The 23137-nt window shown below is 46.1% G+C and overlaps 1 protein-coding gene and 1 pseudogene across 1 annotated transcript; both read right to left on the bottom strand.

Moving 5' to 3' along the window:
* Window positions 1-7960: 7960 nt before the first annotated feature.
* Window positions 7961-15615, bottom strand: LOC115324792 (annotated as a pseudogene).
* Window positions 15616-15891: 276 nt separating this feature from the next.
* LOC120842904 lies at window positions 15892-22293 on the bottom strand (the record flags this gene model as incomplete). Its single annotated transcript, XM_040214111.1, has 3 exons — window positions 15892-16010; window positions 21548-21654; window positions 22220-22293. Coding segments are annotated over 3 exons (300 nt in total), but the record flags the coding sequence as incomplete, so codon positions are not given.
* Window positions 22294-23137: the final 844 nt, after the last annotated feature.

The raw sequence follows: 23137 nt of genomic DNA, 5'->3' as shown, positions 1-23137 counted from the left end.
GCTGAGGTCGATCTTTGAGAATTCTTGTCCGCCAGCTAAGGCCGCCAACAGCTCATCAATACGTGGTATGGGGTACCTGTCCACCTCCAGGCAGGGATTGAGCGTAGCCTTGAAATCTCCGCAGAGGCGTATACTGCCATCCTTTTTTACTACAGGTACAAGGGGTGTCGCATACTCGTTGGTAGCCACGGGCGTGATGACTCCCAACTTTTCCATTTTTGCCAATTCTGTTTCGACTGCTGCTTGCAGTGCGAATGGAATGCTTCTAGCCTTCAGAAACTTCGGCTGTGAACCTTCACGAAGAAAAAGTTCGGCTTGTTCTCCAGAAATGGTGCCAAGCTCATCTTTGAACAGGTCGCTGTGGTTCTCCAACAAGGCGTCCAACTTTTGTTTGAGACTCTCCGACGTGTCGAGCCTGTTGACAGTGACCAGGTTCTTCCAGTCTAGCCGAATTTCTCGCAGCCATTCTCTGCCAAGCAATGCCGGTCCCTTGGTTTCCACGACGTACAGTGGAAGCTCCTTACTTTGGTCGTTGTGCTGCACAAAGACCAAGGCCCGACCCTTCGGCTTCACAAAGTCTCCTGTATACGTGCGAAGTGTCAGCGTTGTAGGTTGTAGCTGCTTTCTTGGGAACAGCTTCCGAAATTCAGCCAAGGAGACAACGGACACAGCTGCGCCTGTGTCAAGTTCCATTGTAAGCTTCACACCGTCAACGTTTATGGGTACGGTGATCGGTTCCAAGCCCGCAGCCTTGACCGCTTGGAGAGATACCGCGTCGTGAACGGACGTCAGCGTTTTCACCTGCCTTTGTCGTTTCGATTTTGTCGGCTTCTTGTTACCCGAACGGCAGGCGCGCTGAATGTGCCCTTTCCGGTTGCACTTGAAACATGTGTCACCGACGTGGGGGCACGCATCACTGCGGTGGTTGGTCGAGCCACAACGGAAACAACTTGACTGCTCTGGTACTTGCTTGTCGATCCGCGCTTTGTGGTCGACCCGAACCTTGTGGACGTCAGGGACCAATGCACCGCTGGTGTGCGTTAACGCTGCACTTTTAGTTGCTATTTCCATCGCAAGAGCCCTCTCTACGGCTCTCTGGAAAGTCAGCTTTTTGTCTTCTGTGAAGAGGACGCGCTGCACATCTTCTCGGCGGAGGCCGCACACAAAACGGTCGCGTAGCGCCTCATCAAGAAAGCCTCCAAAATCGCAGCTCTGTGCTAGATCTCGAAGTACCGCTACAAATTCGGCGATGGACTCACTTTCTTCTTGCGAACGCTTGTAGAACTTCGCCCTTTCCGCTATGACGGATGGCTGCGGCGCAAGATGATCGCCCAGAAGCTTGAGTAACGCGGTAAACGACTTTTCGGACGGTGACTGCGGGGCCGTAAGCGACTTCAACAAAGCGTACGTCTTCGGACCGATGAGACTCAAGAAGGCATGGACCTTCTTACCTTCGGGAACCTCGTTTACCAGGAGGTATGACGCCAGTCTTTCTTCATAGGAGCGCCAGTCGCTCGTCGTATCGTCGAAAGACTCGATGTGCCCGATGCGACTCATGGTCTTCGCTGAGGGGTTGCCGCTTGATGGCCGCTCCAGGATTCCGAGGCTGGACAATCCTTGGCTCCAGTCAAGCCCCCAGCAGTCAGACGATGATCCAACCCGTGGACCCGAACATCCTCGCCGCCAATAAATGTGGTGTATTTACAAGAAAAACGGGTTACAGAAATCAGCCCGGTTAGAACACGGCTGCATGCTGTCGCTCGGGTAGGCAGTCAGTCAGTTCACGCGATAGTCTCGCGCGCACGCTGCACGTCAAGGCACGAGCACTGCCACAGATATAACAATATATATATATATATATAACAATATATATATATATATATATATATATATACATATATATGTATATATATATATATATATGGGCGATTTCATCTCAAATTGTGCAGGCAAAGAGGGTCAAATCTTTAATTTCGCTGAAACGAACATATGTTATGGAGTCATCTCTGAAAACGCAGTCGCCACAAATCGGTAGTTCGTCGGATTTTTTTTGTTCTCGACTTACGAATTTTAAAAGAGGCCGGAGCGGAAAGCAGCGTTTTCACATCCGTCGTGGTTCGGATGTTTCGCTCGATCTCCCGGCGTGGATTTTCAGTTCACATTATATTAAATTTTTCAAGCACTCTGTGAGCACAGTTAAAAGGCTCTAATGCCATTAAATATTTTTAGCCGCTTTGCTTTTTTTCTGTAAAAAAATCAAAAACACCCCCTCGGTTAATTATTGATGAACTTTGACAATTAAATACTGGCGATCTACTTCGATTACATCGATATTTTTTGTCTATAGAAAGCCCAAAACACGCTCTGTATATATATTATGAAATCACATGAACTGTATAAAATATCCTTTGTGGTGCGTTTACGTTAATGTTATGCGAAAACCAAAAAGTATCAATTTTAAAATCAATTTTCTAAAAAAAAAAACATTTTTTATTTATTTTTTGATAAGATATGATAGTTGTCTACTCAAAAAGCAAGTCGAGAAAGCGTGTATTTTGTTTGTATGTTTTATATTTAAGCATCAATATCGTAAATAAACATGTTTTTGCGGCCCGAAACGGACTTGCGAATTGCGCATCTTCACAGACTTGGAAATATTCTTGCCTTTTTTTTAAACGTTATCACATAGAAATGAAGTGGTTGCACCCTGTTATATTTATAAGTCATTTAAATTTAATTATAGGCGGCAAGCTACATTGGGGGAGCAGTTCAAAATAGAAAGCAACACTTCTTAAAAGACCAGCAGGCGTCGTAAAGTTTTAATATGTAAAAATCGTCAGACGTCGTATTGATTCGGGGCCTTCATTGGCCTATATGAACGTCCCGCCATTTCGGAACCGGCAGATGACCACGACCTTTCGCGGTCGTTTTGTTAGATGGGACGGCCCGTGACAGTAAAGCGAACAGCGAACCCTGTGTCACGAGGAGTGAAATGGTGCGAATCGTTTACGAGGCGAACAGTGACGGCCACCCAGGAGGAGTAAGTCAGTCAAAGTATTGCAGAAGGGAAAGCAAAGGAAGTGTTGCCCGGGAGGATGAGGACACCACAGCCTTACAATATCGGCGTTAAACAGCAGTTCTGGCGGCCAAAACAACGCCGTGTGCGCGCTATAACCGGCAGCCCGGGACAACAATCCCTCAGACGCACACACAAAGATGCGCCGGTTCCCATAGGGATGTGGGCAAATCTTGAAACCAGCCATCCGTGCACGCGTGAAACGATACCGCGTGTTTGACCAAGCTTCGACTGCCTTATCCTTGACACGGCCGAGCTCTATCTATCTCCGCGGTGATCAGATAGCACCGAAGGGTTATCTTTTTTTGGAAACAGCAAAGCCCGGAGACTACTTGAGTGGAAGTCAGCCTCCTTGTCAACTATAACTTTTTGTGAAGGGTGGTCTTCTCCTGAGATGAAAAGTTAAGCGCGGGACACATGGACAGCAGAATCATCCAATCCAACGTCCGATCTAACAGTCCGAACGCCGCTCCGAATTGCCGCACGCGACTGTTTGAGGCACACGCTTCCGACCTTGCATGCGACACGACGATCCGTTCGGCTCCGCCAAGAAGAACCAAGCGCTTCAGCGGAGGCCCGCTTACCTGTAAAGGATACGATCTCTGGTCCCAGATTGACGGTTCAGCTCGCACGAGCGAAATTGGGAGCTCGTTCTCGCTAGCACGTGCATATTTTGCTGGGGCCATCTTTCTCCAATGGGACAGCGGGATTCACGCGTCCAGCTTCTCGTCGCCCAGGCCAGTCCCGTTTTCTTGGTCGTACCGCCAGACCCATTACGTCATCGTGACATTCGCACTAGCTGTGCTGTCATTGGCTGGACGCTTCCGACAGTCCGTCTGCCTTGCGAAACTATCTGCCACGTCGGACGCACGCCGGATCGCCGATCGGACGTTGAAGCGACCACACTTTTCGGATCAGGCAGTCGTATTGCCAGATCGGACGTCGGATCGGATGGACTTTTCTCGTATGTGTCTCGCGCTTTAGCGCCGGCTGACGTGTTCTTCTTTAAAAGGCGAGGGCAAAGAGGAAGTCTGAGTTACTTCAGTAACTATACCTCGAAAGCTCCTCTCCCGATATGGAGCTCGAGGCATGTTATGTCACAGTTACCTACTCGCGCATAAAACTCGCTGCTCGAACCTATTCCGCACAGCCACGACGGCTGTGCGGAAAAAAGTGAAGAGTAGATTCGAGCATCATCTGGACGCCGTCATCCTCCCAGGCTTCAATGTCGTGGGACTGGACTTGTTGTCGGTCAGTTAAGACTTTTTTTTTATTTCGTGTGTGTTTCTTCGCCCCGCTGAACTTTGTTTCTCGGGTGCGGTTCTGCTGAAGGTTTTCTTAAAATGTTTTCTTACGAACTGTTTTGTAGCATTGTTTCCTTGTTGGGTTTATTTCGCCATGGCGTAGCGGCCTGGCAATGCTGTTGAGAGCGTGTTGGCACGCATTTGGCTGCGTCCCTTTTAATGAATGCCCGGAGTTCGTTTTTGTTCTCGCCGAGGGCGGCTGAGTTTTTCCGTCCTAATTAAAGTGTGTTTGTTTTTTTGTTTTACCTTGACGTGTCGTCGACTTCTTTGTCTCTTTACCAGGCGTGGACCTATCGCCTTGCCACCGGTCGAACCTAAATCTTTTATTTTTTTAACGTAATTTTCGTTAAGATGGGAGTTGGGTAACTTTATTCTTATTCATTTATATTTATTCCCTGCCCCTTTTCGTGACAACCTCTCCGTGTGTTGCGGACCGTTTCTGTGTCTTCTCCTTTGTGTATTACTGAAGTGAAAGGCCATTCCCCGGTGATCTGTGCGATGAACAAACCTTAGCGTTTGTTTTCGGAAGGAATTGTATATAATATATCAATTATGTGGTGACTTTCTTTGTCTTAATAATGTGACAGAATAGCTAGTCGTGCAAGTTTACAGTGAAAGTTTTATAAATCGAAACAATACAACATCTGTACCTCCTCGATATTGAAAATTTTTAGGCCTATTGATTTGATTAAATATATTGCTCGTGGTTTTTCACTCTTATCAGAACAAAAATAACTATTCAATACTACCAATTGCGTTTATAATTGATATCAAAACGCAAACAAAAATCCGAGAAAACTTTTTCAGAATTCATAGAAACGCACGGGTCGCTATGTCTGACTTATTAGGTCTTGCAAAACGAAGACGTCTTTTTTCCGATATTGAGGCTTAAATATAAAAAAATACAAACAAAATACACACTTTCTCGACTTGCTTTTTGAGTAGACAACTATCACACCAAGATTGTAACAAAAAATGAAAAAAACAATTTTAGAAAATCGCTTTCAAAATTGATACGTTTTGGTTTTAGCAGAAAATTAACGTAAACGTACCGCAAAGGACATTTAATACAGCTCAGTGATTTTATCATATATAAAAGGAGCGTTGTTTGGGCTCCCATAGGCATTAAAAATATCAATGTAATCCAAGTCCCCTCTTACTCAAACTTGCATATAATACACTTATTGCAAAAAAAAGTGCTAAGAATAATAGGTAACGTTCCCTACATACATCATACGGATTCACTGTTCAAGTCATACAAGATTATTAATATTCACCAAATCTATAACTATCGTTTAACGATGGCGTATAAATATGCGGCATTAGGACGCTCAAATGTAATTCTTCAACTGTCTGATTTAAAAGAAAAAAGTGATTATTATTCATCGAGAAATCACCAGCCCTGGCAAATTCCGAAATGTAGAACAAACTATGGAAAACAAAAAATAAGTTATGCTTTACCGTCTATTCTGAACGAATATTTTGTTAAAAACATAGATATTGTGCAATTGTCCAACAGCCAAATATTCAATTTTTTCATTTGATTTGTTTTTCTTTTTTGACCAGTGTACTGTATGTACTCCGTCGTAGCTGCTAAATGGGGTCCCGGAGCCTCGTCAAGCTGCATTTATGCAGCTTTTTCTTCGGCCTCCCATTCACCACTTGTATTTGTGGTGAAAAATAAAGTTCGTATCGTATCGTATCGTATCGTATTGTAAGTAGATCGCCAGTATTTAATTGTCAAAGTTCTTCAACAATTAACCGAGGGGGCATTTTTGACATTTTTACAGAAAAAAGAAAAGCTCCTAAAGATAATTCATGGCACCAGAGCTTTTCACCTGTGCTCACAGAGCTTTTAAAAAAAGTTAATATAATGTGCGCTGAAAATTCACGGCGGGAGATCGAGCGAAACATCCGACCCACGACGGATGTGAAAAACACTGCTTTCCGCTCCGGCCTCTTTTAAAATTCGTAAGTCGAAAACAAATATGCGACGAACTTGCGGTTTGTGGCGACTGCGTTGTTAAAGACGACGCCATAACATATATTTTTCTTCAGCGAAATAAACACACTTCTTGCCTGCACGATTTGAGATGACCATGCCCGTTGTGTCCAGACCGGCCCCCGGCGCACCCAAGGTGGAGCAGCTAACGAGGATGTACCCCAAGCACCTGCCGACCTCCGCTGTCATCGGGAACTCGCAGACCCGATATCTCCACCAGCGCTTCAACCCCTGCGATAGAGCCGCACCCGCCTTCATCACCGTCCGTGGTGCATCCACGTTCGATATCGAGAAGGGGCTCGCCGACCTCCCATGTTCTGTCACGACGCTCGTCTTTCACGTAGGGATGAGCGAACTGCAACGATACGGCACCGACAAGACGCTACGACGGCGCAGTGACCTGGTCAACAACACGCTGCGAGTACGACCGGAGCTCCACAGGCTTGTTGTGTCCCTCGTGTTGCCTCGTGTGACCTGGTCCTGGCAAGATATCTTCAACTTTGTAAAGGAAACTACGTGCGAGCTCAAAACACCCAAGGAAGAACTTTTCATGACTCTCGTAAGGTTAAGAACAGGAATGCCCTGCAAAAAAATCGCCCGGAACTTTGGACTGTGAGTCGCACCTTTCGCAGTGGGGTTTTATGCCCAGTGACACCCTGAAAAGCATCACACCTTTTTTAAGACTCCATGAGGTCCAGAAGTTCATGCCTGAATGCTTTCGTGCGTTTCCAGACACTCGTATTCTGTCACACTCCGCCGAGGTGGGAATTCAGAAACCATCCGGCCTGGCTGGGCAAAGAAAGACATTTTCCAGTTACCAGCACTTCAACTACTTGAAGTGTCTGGTGGGAATCACGCCTGAATGTTATATTGCATTTGTGTCGGATTTGTTCGGTGGAAGCACAGGTGACCGAGTCATTGTTGAAAAGAGTGGAGTGCTCGACATGTAGAAACTGCAACTGGCAGACACCCACTGGCAGACCTTTCAGGATTGCAGGTGAAAAACAAATGAGCTGCAGTGATGTCATCTACACTCGAAAGGTGGCCCGGGCTGTGGTACACGTAGAAAGAGTTATAAGACGTGTAAAAGAGTTTCATATATTGAACTGCCCACTGCCATTAAATATGGCCGACATTGCTGATGAAATATTCACGACATGTGCATTGCTGTCAAACTTCCATGGACCGCTCATCCAGACTGCGGAGGAAGTGAAGTAACACCACCTGAAACAGTTGCTGCTAGGTGTGTCCCCTCCCCCACCACCACCGAGAATAAAACCTACAACAGTCAATCATATTTAAAATGTGTTGGCATACAATCAACGAATGCAAGAAACTCAAACCAGAACTGGAAGACTGAAACACCATGAGGATGTTAATGCAACCATCTCCGCATTTTACTCGAAGCGAACTGGGGGACGCATACTACTGCCTAGGTTTGCGTCCCAGCTTGGTACTTGACACCACAAGTAATTTTGATGGGACCAGTTTTTTTTGTTGAAACGAACTAGGAAAGACAGACAATCACGTCATGATGTGCACAGTATTAAAAATGAGACGCTTCTCCTGGCCTACACGTCATTTTAGTCTCCTTATGCACATCTTCAGATTGTCTAAATCGCTGTCACATACGTAAAATCCACGTCTGCATTTCAGAAAATGCACGTAGCCTCGTCCGGTAGTGTAAATTAAGTTCAGCCGCTTGACACGACTTGTTAACATCTCAAGCACAATGGCAAAACGATAAAAGTACACCAAGCAGGGGAACACCTCACTTTTCCAGAATACTTGGTCCAGGTACACACGTTCAACCGAAAGTGAACGACACAAAGGGTCATTGTTGGTCCACACCACAAAGTCGCTCCATTCTGCGCCAACCACTGCCATTTGCCGTGGACTTGAAAGTAGAAACTGCGTGTCTTCTTAAGCATGACGTCCCCATCTACAAGCTCGCAGCAGAAGTCGTTCGAACTGCAGGCTTCAGCTGGCGTCATCCCTTTCTTTGAGGGAGGGCATTTTACTTCTAGGAGGCCTTTCTTACCTTCCTCATACACATTGCGGCCAGGCGACACCGCGAGGTATGGATATCCATTGCGAATGTGAAGACCCGTTTCTTCGACGACAACTTTCCTGTCTTGGCATGACATGAACGACACATAGCCAGACACTACAACCTGTGCGTTGTCTATCCCATACTGCCGAAGCTCTCCAGGTTTCAGTCTGACGCTACGTGGATATAAAATGTCTCACACAAGGCCTTCAGGACGGGTGAAATCCCGTACGAAAATGTCAGATATGGCCCTGATATATTTTATATACGTTCAGATATGATAATATAAGCAGTCAAATAGGGCTGTATTTCGCCAGATATGGGAGCTAATACGGCCATATTTCGCCATATAGGTGGGCGAATACTGCCAGATCTGGCCGTATAAGTGCGTAAATACGTCCAAATATCACCATATACGCGTGCAAATATAGCGCCCCTGATAATGATATATGGGCCCGTTTCAGTCGTGCAAGCAACAAGTTATATGTACTCGCTATGACACTAGTTGATTGATCTATATTGCATGAGTCTCATGTAATTGTTAACTATTGCCAACATCCTTAAAGTGAAGTTATTCCAGGTATTGGGACCAATTAATCAATTGCGCATTTTAAAGATTGAAACACAAATGACATTTGGTTGTATGTTTGATGTGTGACAATATGACGAAGTGCAATCGGAACGCGAGTTAATCAAATATTGGATTTTAGTCGCAGCTCTCAGGCACCCGTTTCCGAGTTAAGCGGTGTTGCCGTCGCCATCGGTGTAACCACCCGCTAAATTTAGCGAGAAATTGAATTGGTACGTATGTCATGTGACGTAAATTTTCCCGCGAAATCTGGCAGTGAAACTAATTTTGTTTTCATGTTTCCCTGCTAAATTGAGCGGGTAAACACGAACCGTTAGCTTACTCAAGATGCAAGACGCTACTTCGCCGTCCCGAATCCTTTTCCCTTCGAACGGAAGCCGTTGCGCCCGGAGTACAATACGCAGCTCTCTCAAAACTGTTCGCGCAGCATCGCATCCGTTCGTTTGCGAGCTACGGCGATTCATCGTGTGTTGAAAGTCGGAAGATGTGCTGTCCGTGGTGTCTTTTATATATACCTCGTTCGTAAAAAAATTTGAAACAGTGTACACGTGATCTTAAATTTATTGGTAAATAAATATATATATATATATATATATATATATATTTATCTATTTATTTGTCGACCCCGCAGGGGGCACCTGGGAAAGCAGGTGTTTGGAGAGTGGCGTCTCCACGGACCCCGAGCCACGCAGGTTCGCCCGCCCACGTATGGCTGTGCGTGGCTTTCCCGTGTCCGGGGAAAAGGGCATCCTGGTGGTTGAGCCGAGCCCGGGGTAGGTTTGGACCCTTCGGGGCCCCCCGGGTGAGGCAATACACCACTTTGGTCCCTGCTTCTCGTAGACTGGAGTCCTGGTAAGGCCCGGCCAGGATGATTCAGTCTAGTCGCCACCTCTACTATCCCCTCTCTACTTTTATCATTGTCTTCTCCTCCTTTTCACTCTTCTCATTTCTCTTCCTTCCTTTTCAACTCCTTTGGCGGCAAGGGCTAACCTTGGGTGGCGACAGGCACTTTGTCCAGAACCACTCTTGGTTATAGAGACTGGGCAGCACTAATAGCGTAACGTCTTCAGCCAAGCCATTCTTGTTATGGAGCGTTACCTATTCCCTTCTTGGGCTCGGTGGTGGGCGGTGCACCACAATTTCCGAAAACCCTCCCCCTTTATATGGGTTCCAAGCTTAAACTTTTTGATCGGCCCCCCAAAAGGGGCCGCACCGAAGCACTGAACACGATGAAAGAATCTTTTGTACTGCAGAAATTCCCAAAGTTCCTTGTAATGTACTCGGAAGGTGACAAGCCACTTGGCAAACTTTCTCCCTTTCTGGTCCCCAAAGTTCTTGAGGGTGTTATTGGCGCCAATTACAGTGCAAAGAAGATGGCTTCTGATGATCTCCTTGTCTAGGTCAACACAAAGCAGCAAAGTGATGCCCTTCTTAAACTCAACCTTGTCTCTGACTACAAAGTAAGCGTCAGTCCTCACCGCAAACTGAACAGTGTTCAAGGAGTCATTTCTGAGGATGACTTGCTTGACTCACCTGAGCCAGAGATAATTGAGGGCCTCTCTAGTCAATGAGTTATAGATGCACGACGAATAACTATCCGCCGTGATGGTGTGGAACGGAAGACAAAACACATCATTTTGACTTTCGATTCAACCACTCTGCCACAGACTGTAAAAGCAGGTTACCTTCAGTGTCGGGTCCGACCTTATGTGCCGAACCCTCAACGCTGCTTTAACTGCCAGAGGTTCGGCCATGGGTCACGGAACTGTCGGGGAAGGGACAGCTGTGCAAAGTGCTCCAGCAAGGAGCACGTCGCAGATGCGTGTGATAATGAGCCTCATTGTGCGAACTGTGGTGGCAACCACCCGGCATACTCCCGATCTTGCCCTGTGTGGAAAGACGAAAAAGAAGTTATTACATTAAAGGTCACTGAAAACATCACCTACACTGAGGCAAAGAAGCGTTTTGCCTTTGTAAAGAAAGGCTCTTATATCGAGGCCCTGTGGAGGGGACCAGCGCGGCCAGTGGTTTCGATGGGAACGCAGACGTCTCCGGACGATCTCCGGGTCTCGTCGGAGTCCCCACCGAAACCCGCAGGGACGGTGCCAGCGGCACGATGTCCCAAGCCTAGGGAGGGTGCTGGCCCGCCAGCATCCACCCCCGAGCGGGGGATGGCCCCCCCTGCCTCTGTGTTCCCCCGGGACCGGGGCCAGCCACCCCGAACCACTGCCCCGAGGAAGCCCGGTGAGACGTCGAAGCAGTTGGCCCCTAAGGGTCAACTGACGGCGCCACCGGAAGAGCCCATGGAAGAGTGTGGGCTCAGATCCGACGACGAGGCTATCCTCTCGGGACCGGAGTCCTCCCTCGCTGCTCCCACTACCTCTAGTGGGAAGCAGAATGACTGCGCAAAAAAGGAAAACGCTCCGCGCATAAAAATTGACTTTAAACCCTAGTAATCTGCTTTTACCCATTTTTGCAGTTTTAAGTTAAAGTTTATTTCAATTTTAGCACTGCTATGACTAAACAATTAGATATCATGCAGTGGAACTGTCGCGGCCTTCTTCGCAATATTGATGAGGTTAATTTTTTTCTTGATGAGCTTCGTCCTGTGGCACTCTGTTTGCAAGAAACCCATCTGAATGACAAACACACACAGGTCTTACGCCGACACCAGGTTTTTAGGAAGGACCGCCTTTCTCCTAACCCTTCTGGTGGTGTCGCAGTTGTGGTGCAGAGCGGGGTTGTGTGTGCTCAGGTTCCTCTACAAACACCACTCGAGGCAGTAGCAGTTCGCGTTCTCCTTGACCGACTCATCATCCTCGTCTCTCTCTACCTGCCACCCAACGTTCCACTGCAGCTCCACGAGCTACAAGGACTCATAGATCAGCTGCCTAAGCCTTTTTTAATTCTAGGTGATTTTAACGCCCACCACCCTTTGTGGGGTAGTGTTCGTCAGGATTCCCGTGGTGGAGTTTTAGAACGACTTTTATTATCCTCCGGGCTCTGTCTTCTGAATAAAAAGGAGCCAACGTTTTTTAGAGCTGCTCATAACACCTTTACATCAATAAACCTTTCCATATCATCATCAGCTTTACTTCCATGCTTTTCATGGAAGGTTTTAGATAATCCATTTGGCAGCGATCATTTCCCCATAATTTTAGAAAGTTCAATACCCCTTCCTTCGCTTTCGACCCGCCTTCCAAAGTGGAAATTAGAGAAGGCTGACTGGGCTCTTTTCGGTTTAAATGCCGTACTGGATCCATCGCTTCTTCGCAGTATGTCCCCCGAGGAGGCGACGGTGTTTGTCAATGAGTGTCTAATTAATGCTGCTGCATCTTCTATTCCGCAAACATCCGGCGTCCTACCCCGGAGATGCAAACCCTGGTGGAATAAGGACTGCACAGTCACTCGCAAGAAACACAACCAGGCATGAGGTATATTTCGCCGTTATCCCACTGCTTTTAACCTGATTGAATTTAAAAAATGGAGGGCCAACCCGTACGAAAATGTCAGATATGGCCCTGATATATTTTATATACGTTCAGATATGATAATATAAGCAGTCAAATAGGGCTGTATTTCGCCAGATATGGGAGCTAATACGGCCGTATTTCGCAATATAGGTGCGCAAATACTGCCAGATCTGGCCGTATAAGTGCGTAAATACGTCCATATATCACCATATACGCGTGCAAATATAGCGCCCCTGATAATGATATATGGGCCCGTTTCAGCCATGCAAGCAACAAGTTATATGTACTCGCTAAGACACTAGTTGATTGATCTGTATTGCATGAGTCTCATGTAATTGGTTAACTATTGTTGACATCCTTAAAGTGAAGTTATTCCAGGTATTTGGACCAATTAATCAATTGCGCAATTTGAAGATTGAAAGACAAATGAAATTTGGTTGTATGTTTGATGTGTGACAATATGACGAAGTGCGATCGGAACGCGAGTTAATCAAATAATGGATTTTAGTCGCAGCTCTTACGCGCCCGTTTCCGAGTTAAGCGGTGTTGGCGTCGCCATCGGTGTAACCGCCCCGCTAAATTTAGCGAGAAATTGAACTGGTACGTATGTCAAGTGACGTCAATTTTCCCGCGAAATCTGGCAGTGAAACTAATGTTTTTTTTTTATGTTTCCCCGCTAAATTGAGCGGGTAAACACGAACCGTTAGTTTACTCAAGATGCAAGACGCTACTTCGCCGTCCTGAATCCTTTTCCCTTCGAACGGAAGCCGTTGCGCCCGGAGTACAATACGCAGCTCTTTCAAAACCGTTCGCGCAGCACCGCATCCGTTCGTTTGCGAGCGACGGTGATTCATCGTGTGTTGAAAGTCGGAAGATGTGCTGTCCGTGGTGTCTTTTATGTATAACTCGTTCGTAAAAAAATTTGAAACAGTGTACACGTGATGTTAAATTTATTGGTAAATATATATATATATATACATATTTATTTATCTATTTATTTGTCGACATCATGTACAAAAAAATAGTTGCGTTAATTTTTTCATTTCAAATTATAATGTAAAACAGCGTAAAACATAGTATCTTGAAAGTCGCATAGTTTTGAGGTCAACAGCTAGACTTCATAGAGCTGTATGTTCACTCGGTATTGACAGCAGAGTAGACGCTACGCGTGTTTTAGGCCAATCGTGTCTCCGGTTAGGGTCACGTGACTACAGTCTAGAATCTGGTGACAAAGCAGGAAATCGCACCTGCCTGGCACCCAAGGCCACACATAGCAATCACAGCACTGTCAACCTTCGTTACAAGTGACACATCTCCTCGTTGTGGCCCCAAAAGATTAGCCTTTTGTTCGTGATACCCCGTTTTGGCCTCTCCTTGGATCCTTTTCTCTCTCCCTCAGCTGAAAGCGCTGTAAAAGGTGAGTGGTCACGTGGTTTGACGGATGACGCATTAGCCATTGCCGATCTCGGAATGCGTTTAGCCGGACCTAGTTTGGCGTGTGAATTCTCCCTCTGTGGCAGATGGGTATGTCTGCTTCTGCAAGCGATTTCTTCAAAGAAGCCCAATAACTGTTTGTGATGCGTTTAGTGTTCGGTTCTACGAACGACAGCTTGTGCTACATCGTATTGAATCTTCACGGGCACCTTCTCGTTTCTGTGTTCGAGTGGTGGTTTTGCCGTGGCCGTGTCGACATATCCCTCGGACAATACCTTTCAAGTCGCGTCTCGTCAACGTAAGTGCGCTGCAACCTACTTCGTGACAATTGATTGTTTCTCCTGGATGTATTCTTCCAGATTACCTCTAGATTTAGGCCGTGTCTATCTCCTGGCAGCCTGGAGAATCATTGTGCAGAATGTATCGGCATTGGTGCGATTGCGCTACAAGCAGAAAGTTTCGACATGCCGCCGACAAAGTTTTGACGTGTCGCCATAAAACAACAGCAGCACAGACTCTTAATTACGCGTTCCAAAATTTGACGAGCGGCTTTACGAGTCGCTTGTAGAAAAATTGTTACGAATTTGCGAAATACTGGTAAACAATGCTAGGTCATCCGCGGGCGTATATCCCTCTCCTCCCGCTCGGACTTTCTCTAACTTGACGGACACTCTGTCTCGCGGTTCCTGCCGACGAAACGATCGTCGGGATACCGGGTAATTGCTACAGCCGAGCGCGGCACAGTTTACCATTGCTCCCGCTGTAGAGGATCGAGGAGTCAACTACCTGCACGGTGGATACCGTTTATTTTTTTTTTTTTTTATTCTTGCAGATTTGTTTTAAAAGAAGCCGTGAACGCTACACTTATGCGGTTTGTGCGAGAGAGATACGCCCAAGGGACTTTATGTAGTTTGCTAATCTTTACGATAAGTCGGCTAATTAAATAAAATTAATTCATTAACTTTTAATTAGTGAAAATAGACATATGGTTTTAATTAGAAACTTACTGATCGTCGTCCAAAACCCCTAAACCAGTAATTTTTAGAAAGACTGAGCGCGTGTGAAGCGCAGTAGTGCGCTGAAGTTACCACTCGTGGACCAGGTACAAGGCTGGGGCTAGACAAGAGACAGAAAAATTGTGCGGGCGCCTTACCGAAACTGCTAGCCTTGTACCTGCTCCACGAGTGGTGGCTTTAGTGCGCTTCTCACGCGCTGAAAGACTTTCTGAAAATGACTGATTTAGGGATTTTGGACGACGCCCCGCGAGCTGCTTATTGGAACCGTATGTCTATTTTCACTAATTGAAAAGTTCATTAGTGAATTCTAATTAATTAGCCCGAGTAATCGCAAAGCTTAGCGCCCACGTAATGTCTCCCTGGGCGTATAACTCACTCGCAGAAACCGCATAAGTGTAGCTTTAATGACTTTTTTTAAGAAAAAAACTGCAAGAAAAAAAAAAAAGCACCCTGATATGGGAGGCAGATATACCCCTATTTGGCAGACCCAGATATGGATATATAACAAATTGAGCAGATCTGGTTATATAAGGCTTATTTACACTGATGTGCTTGATATAGCCAGATCTGCCCAATTTTTTATATATCCATATTTGTTTTCTTTTTATATAAGTCCAGATCTGCCATTTTCGTAAGGGATGTATTATTCGCCGAAACATAGATGCTCCCATGCGGGCAATCTTTTCTTTCATCCACGCAGGGCTGGCCCGCTGCCCCACTGTAGCCTTGCAGGCTGCCTGCCTCTCCCTTCCACTCAGTGTAGGAATGGATTTTATGTAATGCTTGCTGTACGATGCATACGCACTTTTTTGAGAGGAGGCCCGTCGTGGGTCTTGAAGGAGCAGTTGCTGGTTTGGCGGCGGTGTCTCGACAGAGTAGTGGTTCCACAGTGCTGACGGGTATACAGCTCCAAGCCTCTTCAAAATCTGCGCACTGTGGAGGCCTCCTTATATTCCTGAAGTCGGTGCAGGAGGAGCCCGGTGCCACGGTTGCTTTGGGGTCGGCTTGTTGAGCACGTGCTTCCTGAAGGTGATGTCTTTCAGCGCACTGACTGCTTCTTTCTTGGCTACAATAGAGTAAAATGGTGTGAGCAGGTTTCTTTGTTTAGGTTTCGTTGCTCCGAGGCTTTATTAAAATTAAGAGCTCCCTTATCTAGAAGGTATTTGATGTGCCATATGACATGAGCCAAACCGCTGCTTACTTAAAGGCGGGCGCTCAAAATTTTCTTCAGCGTGGCAGAAATTCCCCCTCTTTTCTTTTTTTCCTCCTCCCCTTTAGTTCTCAATTTTCCTCCTCGCTTTTTTACGGCCTTCTCGCACGAGTGCTAATGGGCTTACCGGCCCCCCGACAAAATCTCTGTAGCCCTTCAAGGTTCTCTGCTTCAATCCCAAACATCAGGGATTAGTTAGGCAGCCTGGACATGAGCTCGGAAGGGTTCGGGCTGGCTCGCTTTTCTCCTTTTTTTTTTTTCCTTTTTTTTTTACTCTCTTTTTTTTTTGCAGCTCTAAAACACACTCAGATAGTCAACACCAACTAGCCCAACAACAAGTTCTTTTACATTCAGATACTTCCGCGTGCGGCCACATACCCTACAACACCGTAAATGGTGGTATATTTATCTCGAGTGAACGGAACTTGAACATCACAGCAGAAGGAAAAAAAGATGGGTATTTTTATCTGAACTTTGAGCTCTACCCAGAGATTTGAAAATTTCTCGTTCTAACAACGGCACACTGAAGAGTGATTGTATCACTATTGTGTTTTTGTTTTTCTGTTTTTTGTACAAAGTAATAATCATGAGTAATTACAAGTCAAAGATATTGCAGTTGGAGGGACACAGTCTGACCATTTCTGGGGCATAATATATAGGTTCGCACTACAGGTGTTTTCTACAGTGACGGCCGCCTCGTTGAAGCTACTAAGAAGAGTAAAAACAAACTTCCATAAAAAGCGAAACGGTTTATGGTATATTTCATCTATTTTCAGCCTTTGAAAAAAAATTCTTCGTGGCCAAACGTGCATTTAGTTTTTGCCAACAAATGTAACTCGCGTGGCTTCCTTCTGACCTGTAACAAAGCTTATGAAACATGACAAAATACCTTGTGATAAAGCGCCCGTCCCATCATAAACTCAATGGACTTCTTCCAAAACCGACGCGCCCCATCGCGGCGAAATACCACGCAGTGCACTCTGGGAACTAGTTGGCCACTCATTTTCGGTTTCGACTGAGCAGCTTCATCTCATGCTATCACGCCGCGACCGAACGCGCTGCTTGCGTTTTCGATTATCTGACTTTTCACGAACGCACAATACACTCATTCTCGAGCGATACAAAACGAAGACCGGGGCACTTGGTTCCCGAAACACCGGATATTGTGCGTGCGTATGCGAACGTAGTAAGTCGTGGCTTAGTCACCTCACCCCACGAGTGCATCTTTGAGCTCAGTGTCAGTAATCCCGTCTAGTACGATGTGAACTACAACTGAAATTTGTTCGTCTGGAGCCTTATACCCTTGTTACACGGGCACACTTAACTGCAGTTAGGCTAAGCCGCAGTTAGCGCACAATACTTGCCGACAACATTCTCCGGCTATGCAGTCAAAGCTATGGGCGAACGTGCACTTGAGCATCTTGAGCATCTATCAAAGCAGTGCACGCGCGCTCTTCACTTCTTCTGAAATAGCTGTCAGAGAGTATAGTGCGGTAACTGTGGTGCCGCGCAAAAGCAGTTAAGCGGAGTTAACCGCGGTTAAGTGTGCCCGTGTAACAGGGGTATTACACGCATTTTGTTTGCCGAACGTCCGCTTCTTGTTACTTCATTGGGCGAAAAGCAAGCCGCATCCTCACAGGGTATCAAAGTTGAGGCCAGCGTTTACGCATGAACTTTTAAGGAAACGCAATAAATTCGACCTCACTACTGCACAAAAGTTACTATGATGTCTTCCTCGTGTCATCATATATCTCCCACTCAAATTTATGCTGATAGAAGATTAATTTTTCACAAACGCTGAGATCGGCTAGCTACGACGGAGGCCCTAACAAGCGTCCCCTACTCCTCGCTAAGCCTTTTTGGACCAGCTTTTACTGACGCCTGAGATCTGTGCCGGGAACGGGTTGTCTGAAATTATCTCGGCATACTCAGGCAGCAAGAAAGAAAACACATAACAAATATTATGGCCATTAGCAACCGTCAAATGCGCTTTGAATTCGTTCGAGCACATGTCAGAAGAATGTCGCACCGTGCGCCGGACGGGTATGAACCCCAATGCGGTGCGCACTTCCGGCGAACGGTGCGACATTCTTCACACAAGTGCTCGACTTTTGCATTCTTAAAACGGTCTGTATGTGCGAATGTGCCTATATGATTGGCAGGATAACTTTATGCGCATACACGATGTTGAATATTAGTGGAATGCAAGCGGGTGGCGACTTCACTTCGTGCAGTGCTGCGGGTCAGTACAGATAAGAGATAAGAAGTGTGTTAAAATTGAGCTTTTCAATGGCACCTCCGAGTTTTACCTCGCATACTCAGGTACATTAAGAAAAACAGTAATTGCAAAAAGAAATATTTCGTCTGTGGACGCACGAAGCAAACAAACTTCCTGATCAACAACACTAATGTAAAGGCGCGAGCTCGATGTATGCATACTTATTGTTTGCTACAGCTTGTTGATTCGTACACAAGCAAGATCCCCGAGCACCCGAGCTTCACAGCGTCGACACTCCAAGCACTGGCTCGTCCACATACCTCGATTGGAGCGCTAACAGGAAGGCTCAAGTACAAAAATACAACAAGCATGTGTTAAGACAAGCTATACGTCTCGGGCTTGTGCTAAAGCTTCGAGGTCTGGCCACTTAGGTTAGTTTAGAGACCACAAATGACGCTCTCGGGACCAGAAAACAATCTCTTATCGACGTGTCGATCGAAACCGAAACCATGCCACCCTCCTGGCCAACTAGTTCCCAGAGTGCAACGCGCGCCGTGTTGCATGCAGGGCTTTATGGAAGTAGTCTATTTCGAATGTCCCGGGATTTGTTTTTATAGGCCGGGAAAAAAGAAAAAAAAGAGATGCATGCAAAGCCGCGTGTTTCACGCTTTATTTATATCAGTAAAGAACTGCCCTTTGTTTTATATACAGCGTTGGTTTTGTCTCTTTTTTTTTTTCACCTACTAGATATTAGAAAAAAACGTGCAAATTAACGTTTTGTGGATGTGAGCTCTACGGCCAGGTGAAGATTGGGTTCAAGAAAGAACGCAACAAAACCGACTGGTTACCTAAAATTTGTTAATGAACTTTTGGAATATAAAAGAAAACGGGATAATTTTTGTCAGTATATTGTCATTGTTAACTTTATTATCACTTTTTACGTGCATTTAGTGCTCTTGTTTTCTATTTTGCGCTCTCGGTGCGTTTTGTATTTAATCTTGTAACCACTTTATTCTTCGTAGCTCTGTTGGAGGTATGAATCATATTCTTTTCTGTGTGTGTGTGTGTGTTTGTTCCTCCCTGCCACGGCCCCACGGGCCAGCAGTATGTACAAATAAATAAATAAATAAAGTTGTTGGGCATAATCGAAAGCCACCAAATTGTCCAGTGAAAATTAGCGCCATTGCGATTTGTGTAGGTGAGCTATACGGCCAGGCGAGGATTAGGCTCATGAAAGAACGCAATTAAAACCGACCGATTGCCTAAAATTCGCTAATTAACCTTTTAGTTAGAAAAGAAAAACGACATCGTGTATTTAGAAAGTTGTTGGTCGTAATCGCGAGCCACCAAACCGTCCATTCTTAAAAAGATGTAACGCGCGTACACTATTATACGGCGTCTTGATACGGCGTCCTCCTAATTTGGGCGCGAAAATATAGTTCTGATTTTATGTGGGCTCCATCTCCGCGTGGCACAGCCTAACGCCATGAAGCCAAAACGACAAATCATGCGCATCGCTGTGACAACGCCACTGTAGAAGGGGCGAGGAGTGCGGCGGCCGAAAAGATTGCGGTAACACGATTCGCGTCCAAATTCGGCATTTTAGGACGCCGTGAACCACTTCACGTCCACTACATCTCTTTGAAAATGAATGATTTGGTGTTTTTGATGACTACAGATAAGGCACAAACCGAAATTGCGTAACTCGAACGTCTTTTGTAAAAAAATGTCTACTCGTAAAAAAAAAAAAAAAAAAATCGCTCTGTATAAGCGCGATTGTAAGGCAGTTCTTTACGTCCGGCGACATCATCACGGCATGGAAGGAGACGTTGACCACAGATCATAAGCTGTGTATGATCTGTGGTCACTGTTTTTTTTTTTTTCGTACGAGAATGAGCAAACATTTGATACAAAATAAAATAGATTTAGCATTCACCAAATTCTACTTGTTTTACTTGATTCAAATCGATATTTGATTTTATTACACTTATCTTGTACCCGCACACGCCTCCTTTATTCCCTAATGAGTTACAAGTGATAATTACATTGTTTTTTTGTCGTGCGAGGTCATCACAATTTATTATTAACAATCGGAGCTGTGCGATTACGCGGAGGCGGCGCATTTGAAGATATTCAAAATTGTTCTGAATACACAAACAGGCTCAAACGTCTTGCTGTCTGGGTCCTTTCCTACACATATGACCAATTATAAAGCCAAAACCTTATAGAGGAGACTATCTCTATCTACTCAACGCGCAAACACGATGTGAAGCGTGTCTGCGTACGTTGGAAAAGAGATACCGGCGAGCAAACCATAGCGTCGAATGTCCATGCATCAAAATGTCCGTGCACCGAAATATCCGCGCACCGAAAAGTCCCACACCAAAATGTCTTCGCAGCAAAAAGTCCGTACACTGAAACGTCTGTGCACCAAAACGTCCGCACCGAAATGCCCTACAGCAAAACGCTCCACGCCGAAAAGTGCTAGACCCACTACGGATGGGGTCCTCCGTCACCTCTGGCGGTTTACGAACCATAATGATACAGAACCACTGGTCTATGGAGCGCCAACCCTGATATACAGAAAACGCCGCTCGTACTTCCCGTTGTCGCCATGAATCCCACAACGAAAGATGCCAAATCAGATATTTATATTAAAATTGATACTTTAATGACTACTTCTTTGAGCAGTACGAGGTATTTGTGCTCTCACAACCAGCAAGAATCATCCTCCAAACCAATGCTAAAAAAGAGCCAGTGCAACTCGTTGGGAAGAGCAAGTGCCAAGCTCGCTCAAAACAGCTCCTCGGTTGGTTCAGCTCCTTGTCGCAGGTGTGCCGGCTGGCTTCTGGATAATCTTTTCAAATCCTTGAAGCCTTTTATTTCCTCCGCCCCAACCTTGTCAAAAAAAAAAAAAAAAACAGTTAGCAAAAAAAAAAAAAAAGTCGGAAAACGGCGAGGAGGAAACGAGAGGCGATTTCCTCCTTTCACAGTGGCGAGAAGGAAAGTGAGGGTCGGGTTCCTTCTCTCTGCTTGCGGGCCGGCCTTTAAGGTAGCTTGGACAAGGGGAACTTTAGGCCGATCGTGTAACACATATGTCAGATTATGTAATAACAACATACTGCGGAGATGCCAGCATGCATAATAATTATCTTTGATTACAGTAACCAGTCACCTTTTGCTAGTGCAACCCAGTGGCATTCCACATCTGTTGACGAAGGCTTCTGGATGTCGGCAAGAGTAAACAGCAGACCAGCAATATCTTGACACGTCCAATTCAACCTGCAGTTGAAATTTCCATGCAAGGGAATCAATAAATGCTACTCTCAGCAGTATTCTCGTTTAGCATTATTCAATGAAATCTACATATCAACATATTCACCGCAAATAGAGGCCCGAAACAATGTAAAAACGCGATGTCTCTTTTTCGGCATTTTTTAAATGCGTACGTTGACTCTGCCCGTCTGGACGGGAGATCAACGATAACTTTTCTTTTTTCTTAACAAATTTTTTTAACGAGATTGATAGTTGTTTACTTTGAGTAGATGAAAGAAACGGAAGGCGCGGTACGAAATGTTATTGTACCATAAGTTGGAGCGGCTGTTTCGTTTCGAAGTGTACGTGTAATGGGAAGGAAGGTAGAAAGGGGAAAAGGTATACGAGAAGTGCGTGCATTTTGAAACAAATAGCGAAACACGCGAAGCTGCTGACTGAACGCACAAAACAACGGCATCGCCTTGTGCTCTCATATGCCCCTCGCTTATTCTATTCTTTTATTCTGCGAGAGGCGTTGCGCGGAATGCTATGCCATCGATCAGAGCCCTGCTAGGAACAGAAATGGACTCACCCTGCTACGCAGTCGAAATAAGCTTGAACAACTTCGGAGTTCATGACGAGCGAAAGCAGCTGCTTGTAGTGCCTGGGCTTTGGAGATGGAGCCATGGGCGTACCAACCGGGGGGGGGGGGGGGGGGGACGCTTGCTTCCCCCCCCCCCCAGTTCTCAGAGTGGGGGGTCAAGGCATGTGTTTTGACCCCCCTGAAGGAGCCGCTACTGGGCAGGGCAAACACTGGCCGGCGGCGCCCAAGTAAGGGATACCAAGGGCACCGATCCCCGGCCCTAGGGCGAAGAGGGGGGGGGGGGGTCTGGTTTGCCCCCCCCCCCCTCACTCAAACAGAAGTTGGTACGCCACTGGATGGAGCGCCCAAGCTCCTCATGAGATGAATGGTCGGGTCGGGATCGAAGGTGTTCACGATTATATTCCTCACGTAGCATTCTTCCTTGAGGGACCAACCCTTGTTGGTCCCTTAAGTTGCTTGAACGACTCGACACCAAAGTTGCGACAGACACAGTTCGCACTTACGACGCGGACCGGTGTAAAGCGCAGTCAAAACTATCGCGTTTGTGTGCGCGCGTAGGTCGTGCGCTTCCCGGAAATTGCGTATTTCGTGACGTCGCGCTGATTCCTTCCGCCTTCCGGGCGCGCATAAGGAAGTTGGATGATTTCAACTTTTTCTGAAAGCGCACAGAAACGCGCTGTGACGTAGTAGGGCGCTCCTCTCCCCTACCCTCTCCCGGCCAATCGATGGAGGGCACCAGTTCCGGCCCCGCGTTTCTTCGCCGTTGGGCGCATATGTCCTCCGGGAGCGCTGAGCGCACCGTCCTAACCAGACTTGTACACGTTACTGAAAAATAGTAAGGAATTACATTCATAATTACTCAAGGCTAAATTGTAATTTATTACAATTACAATTACCCTTCCATGA

This window comes from Ixodes scapularis, unplaced genomic scaffold, assembly GCF_016920785.2.
Source record: "Ixodes scapularis isolate PalLabHiFi unplaced genomic scaffold, ASM1692078v2 PGA_scaffold1__304_contigs__length_218370807, whole genome shotgun sequence".
In the NCBI taxonomy this organism is placed as follows: domain Eukaryota; kingdom Metazoa; phylum Arthropoda; class Arachnida; order Ixodida; family Ixodidae; genus Ixodes; species Ixodes scapularis.
The sequence above is the reverse complement of the archived record's forward strand: the minus strand, read 5'-3'. Positions and strand labels throughout refer to the sequence as shown.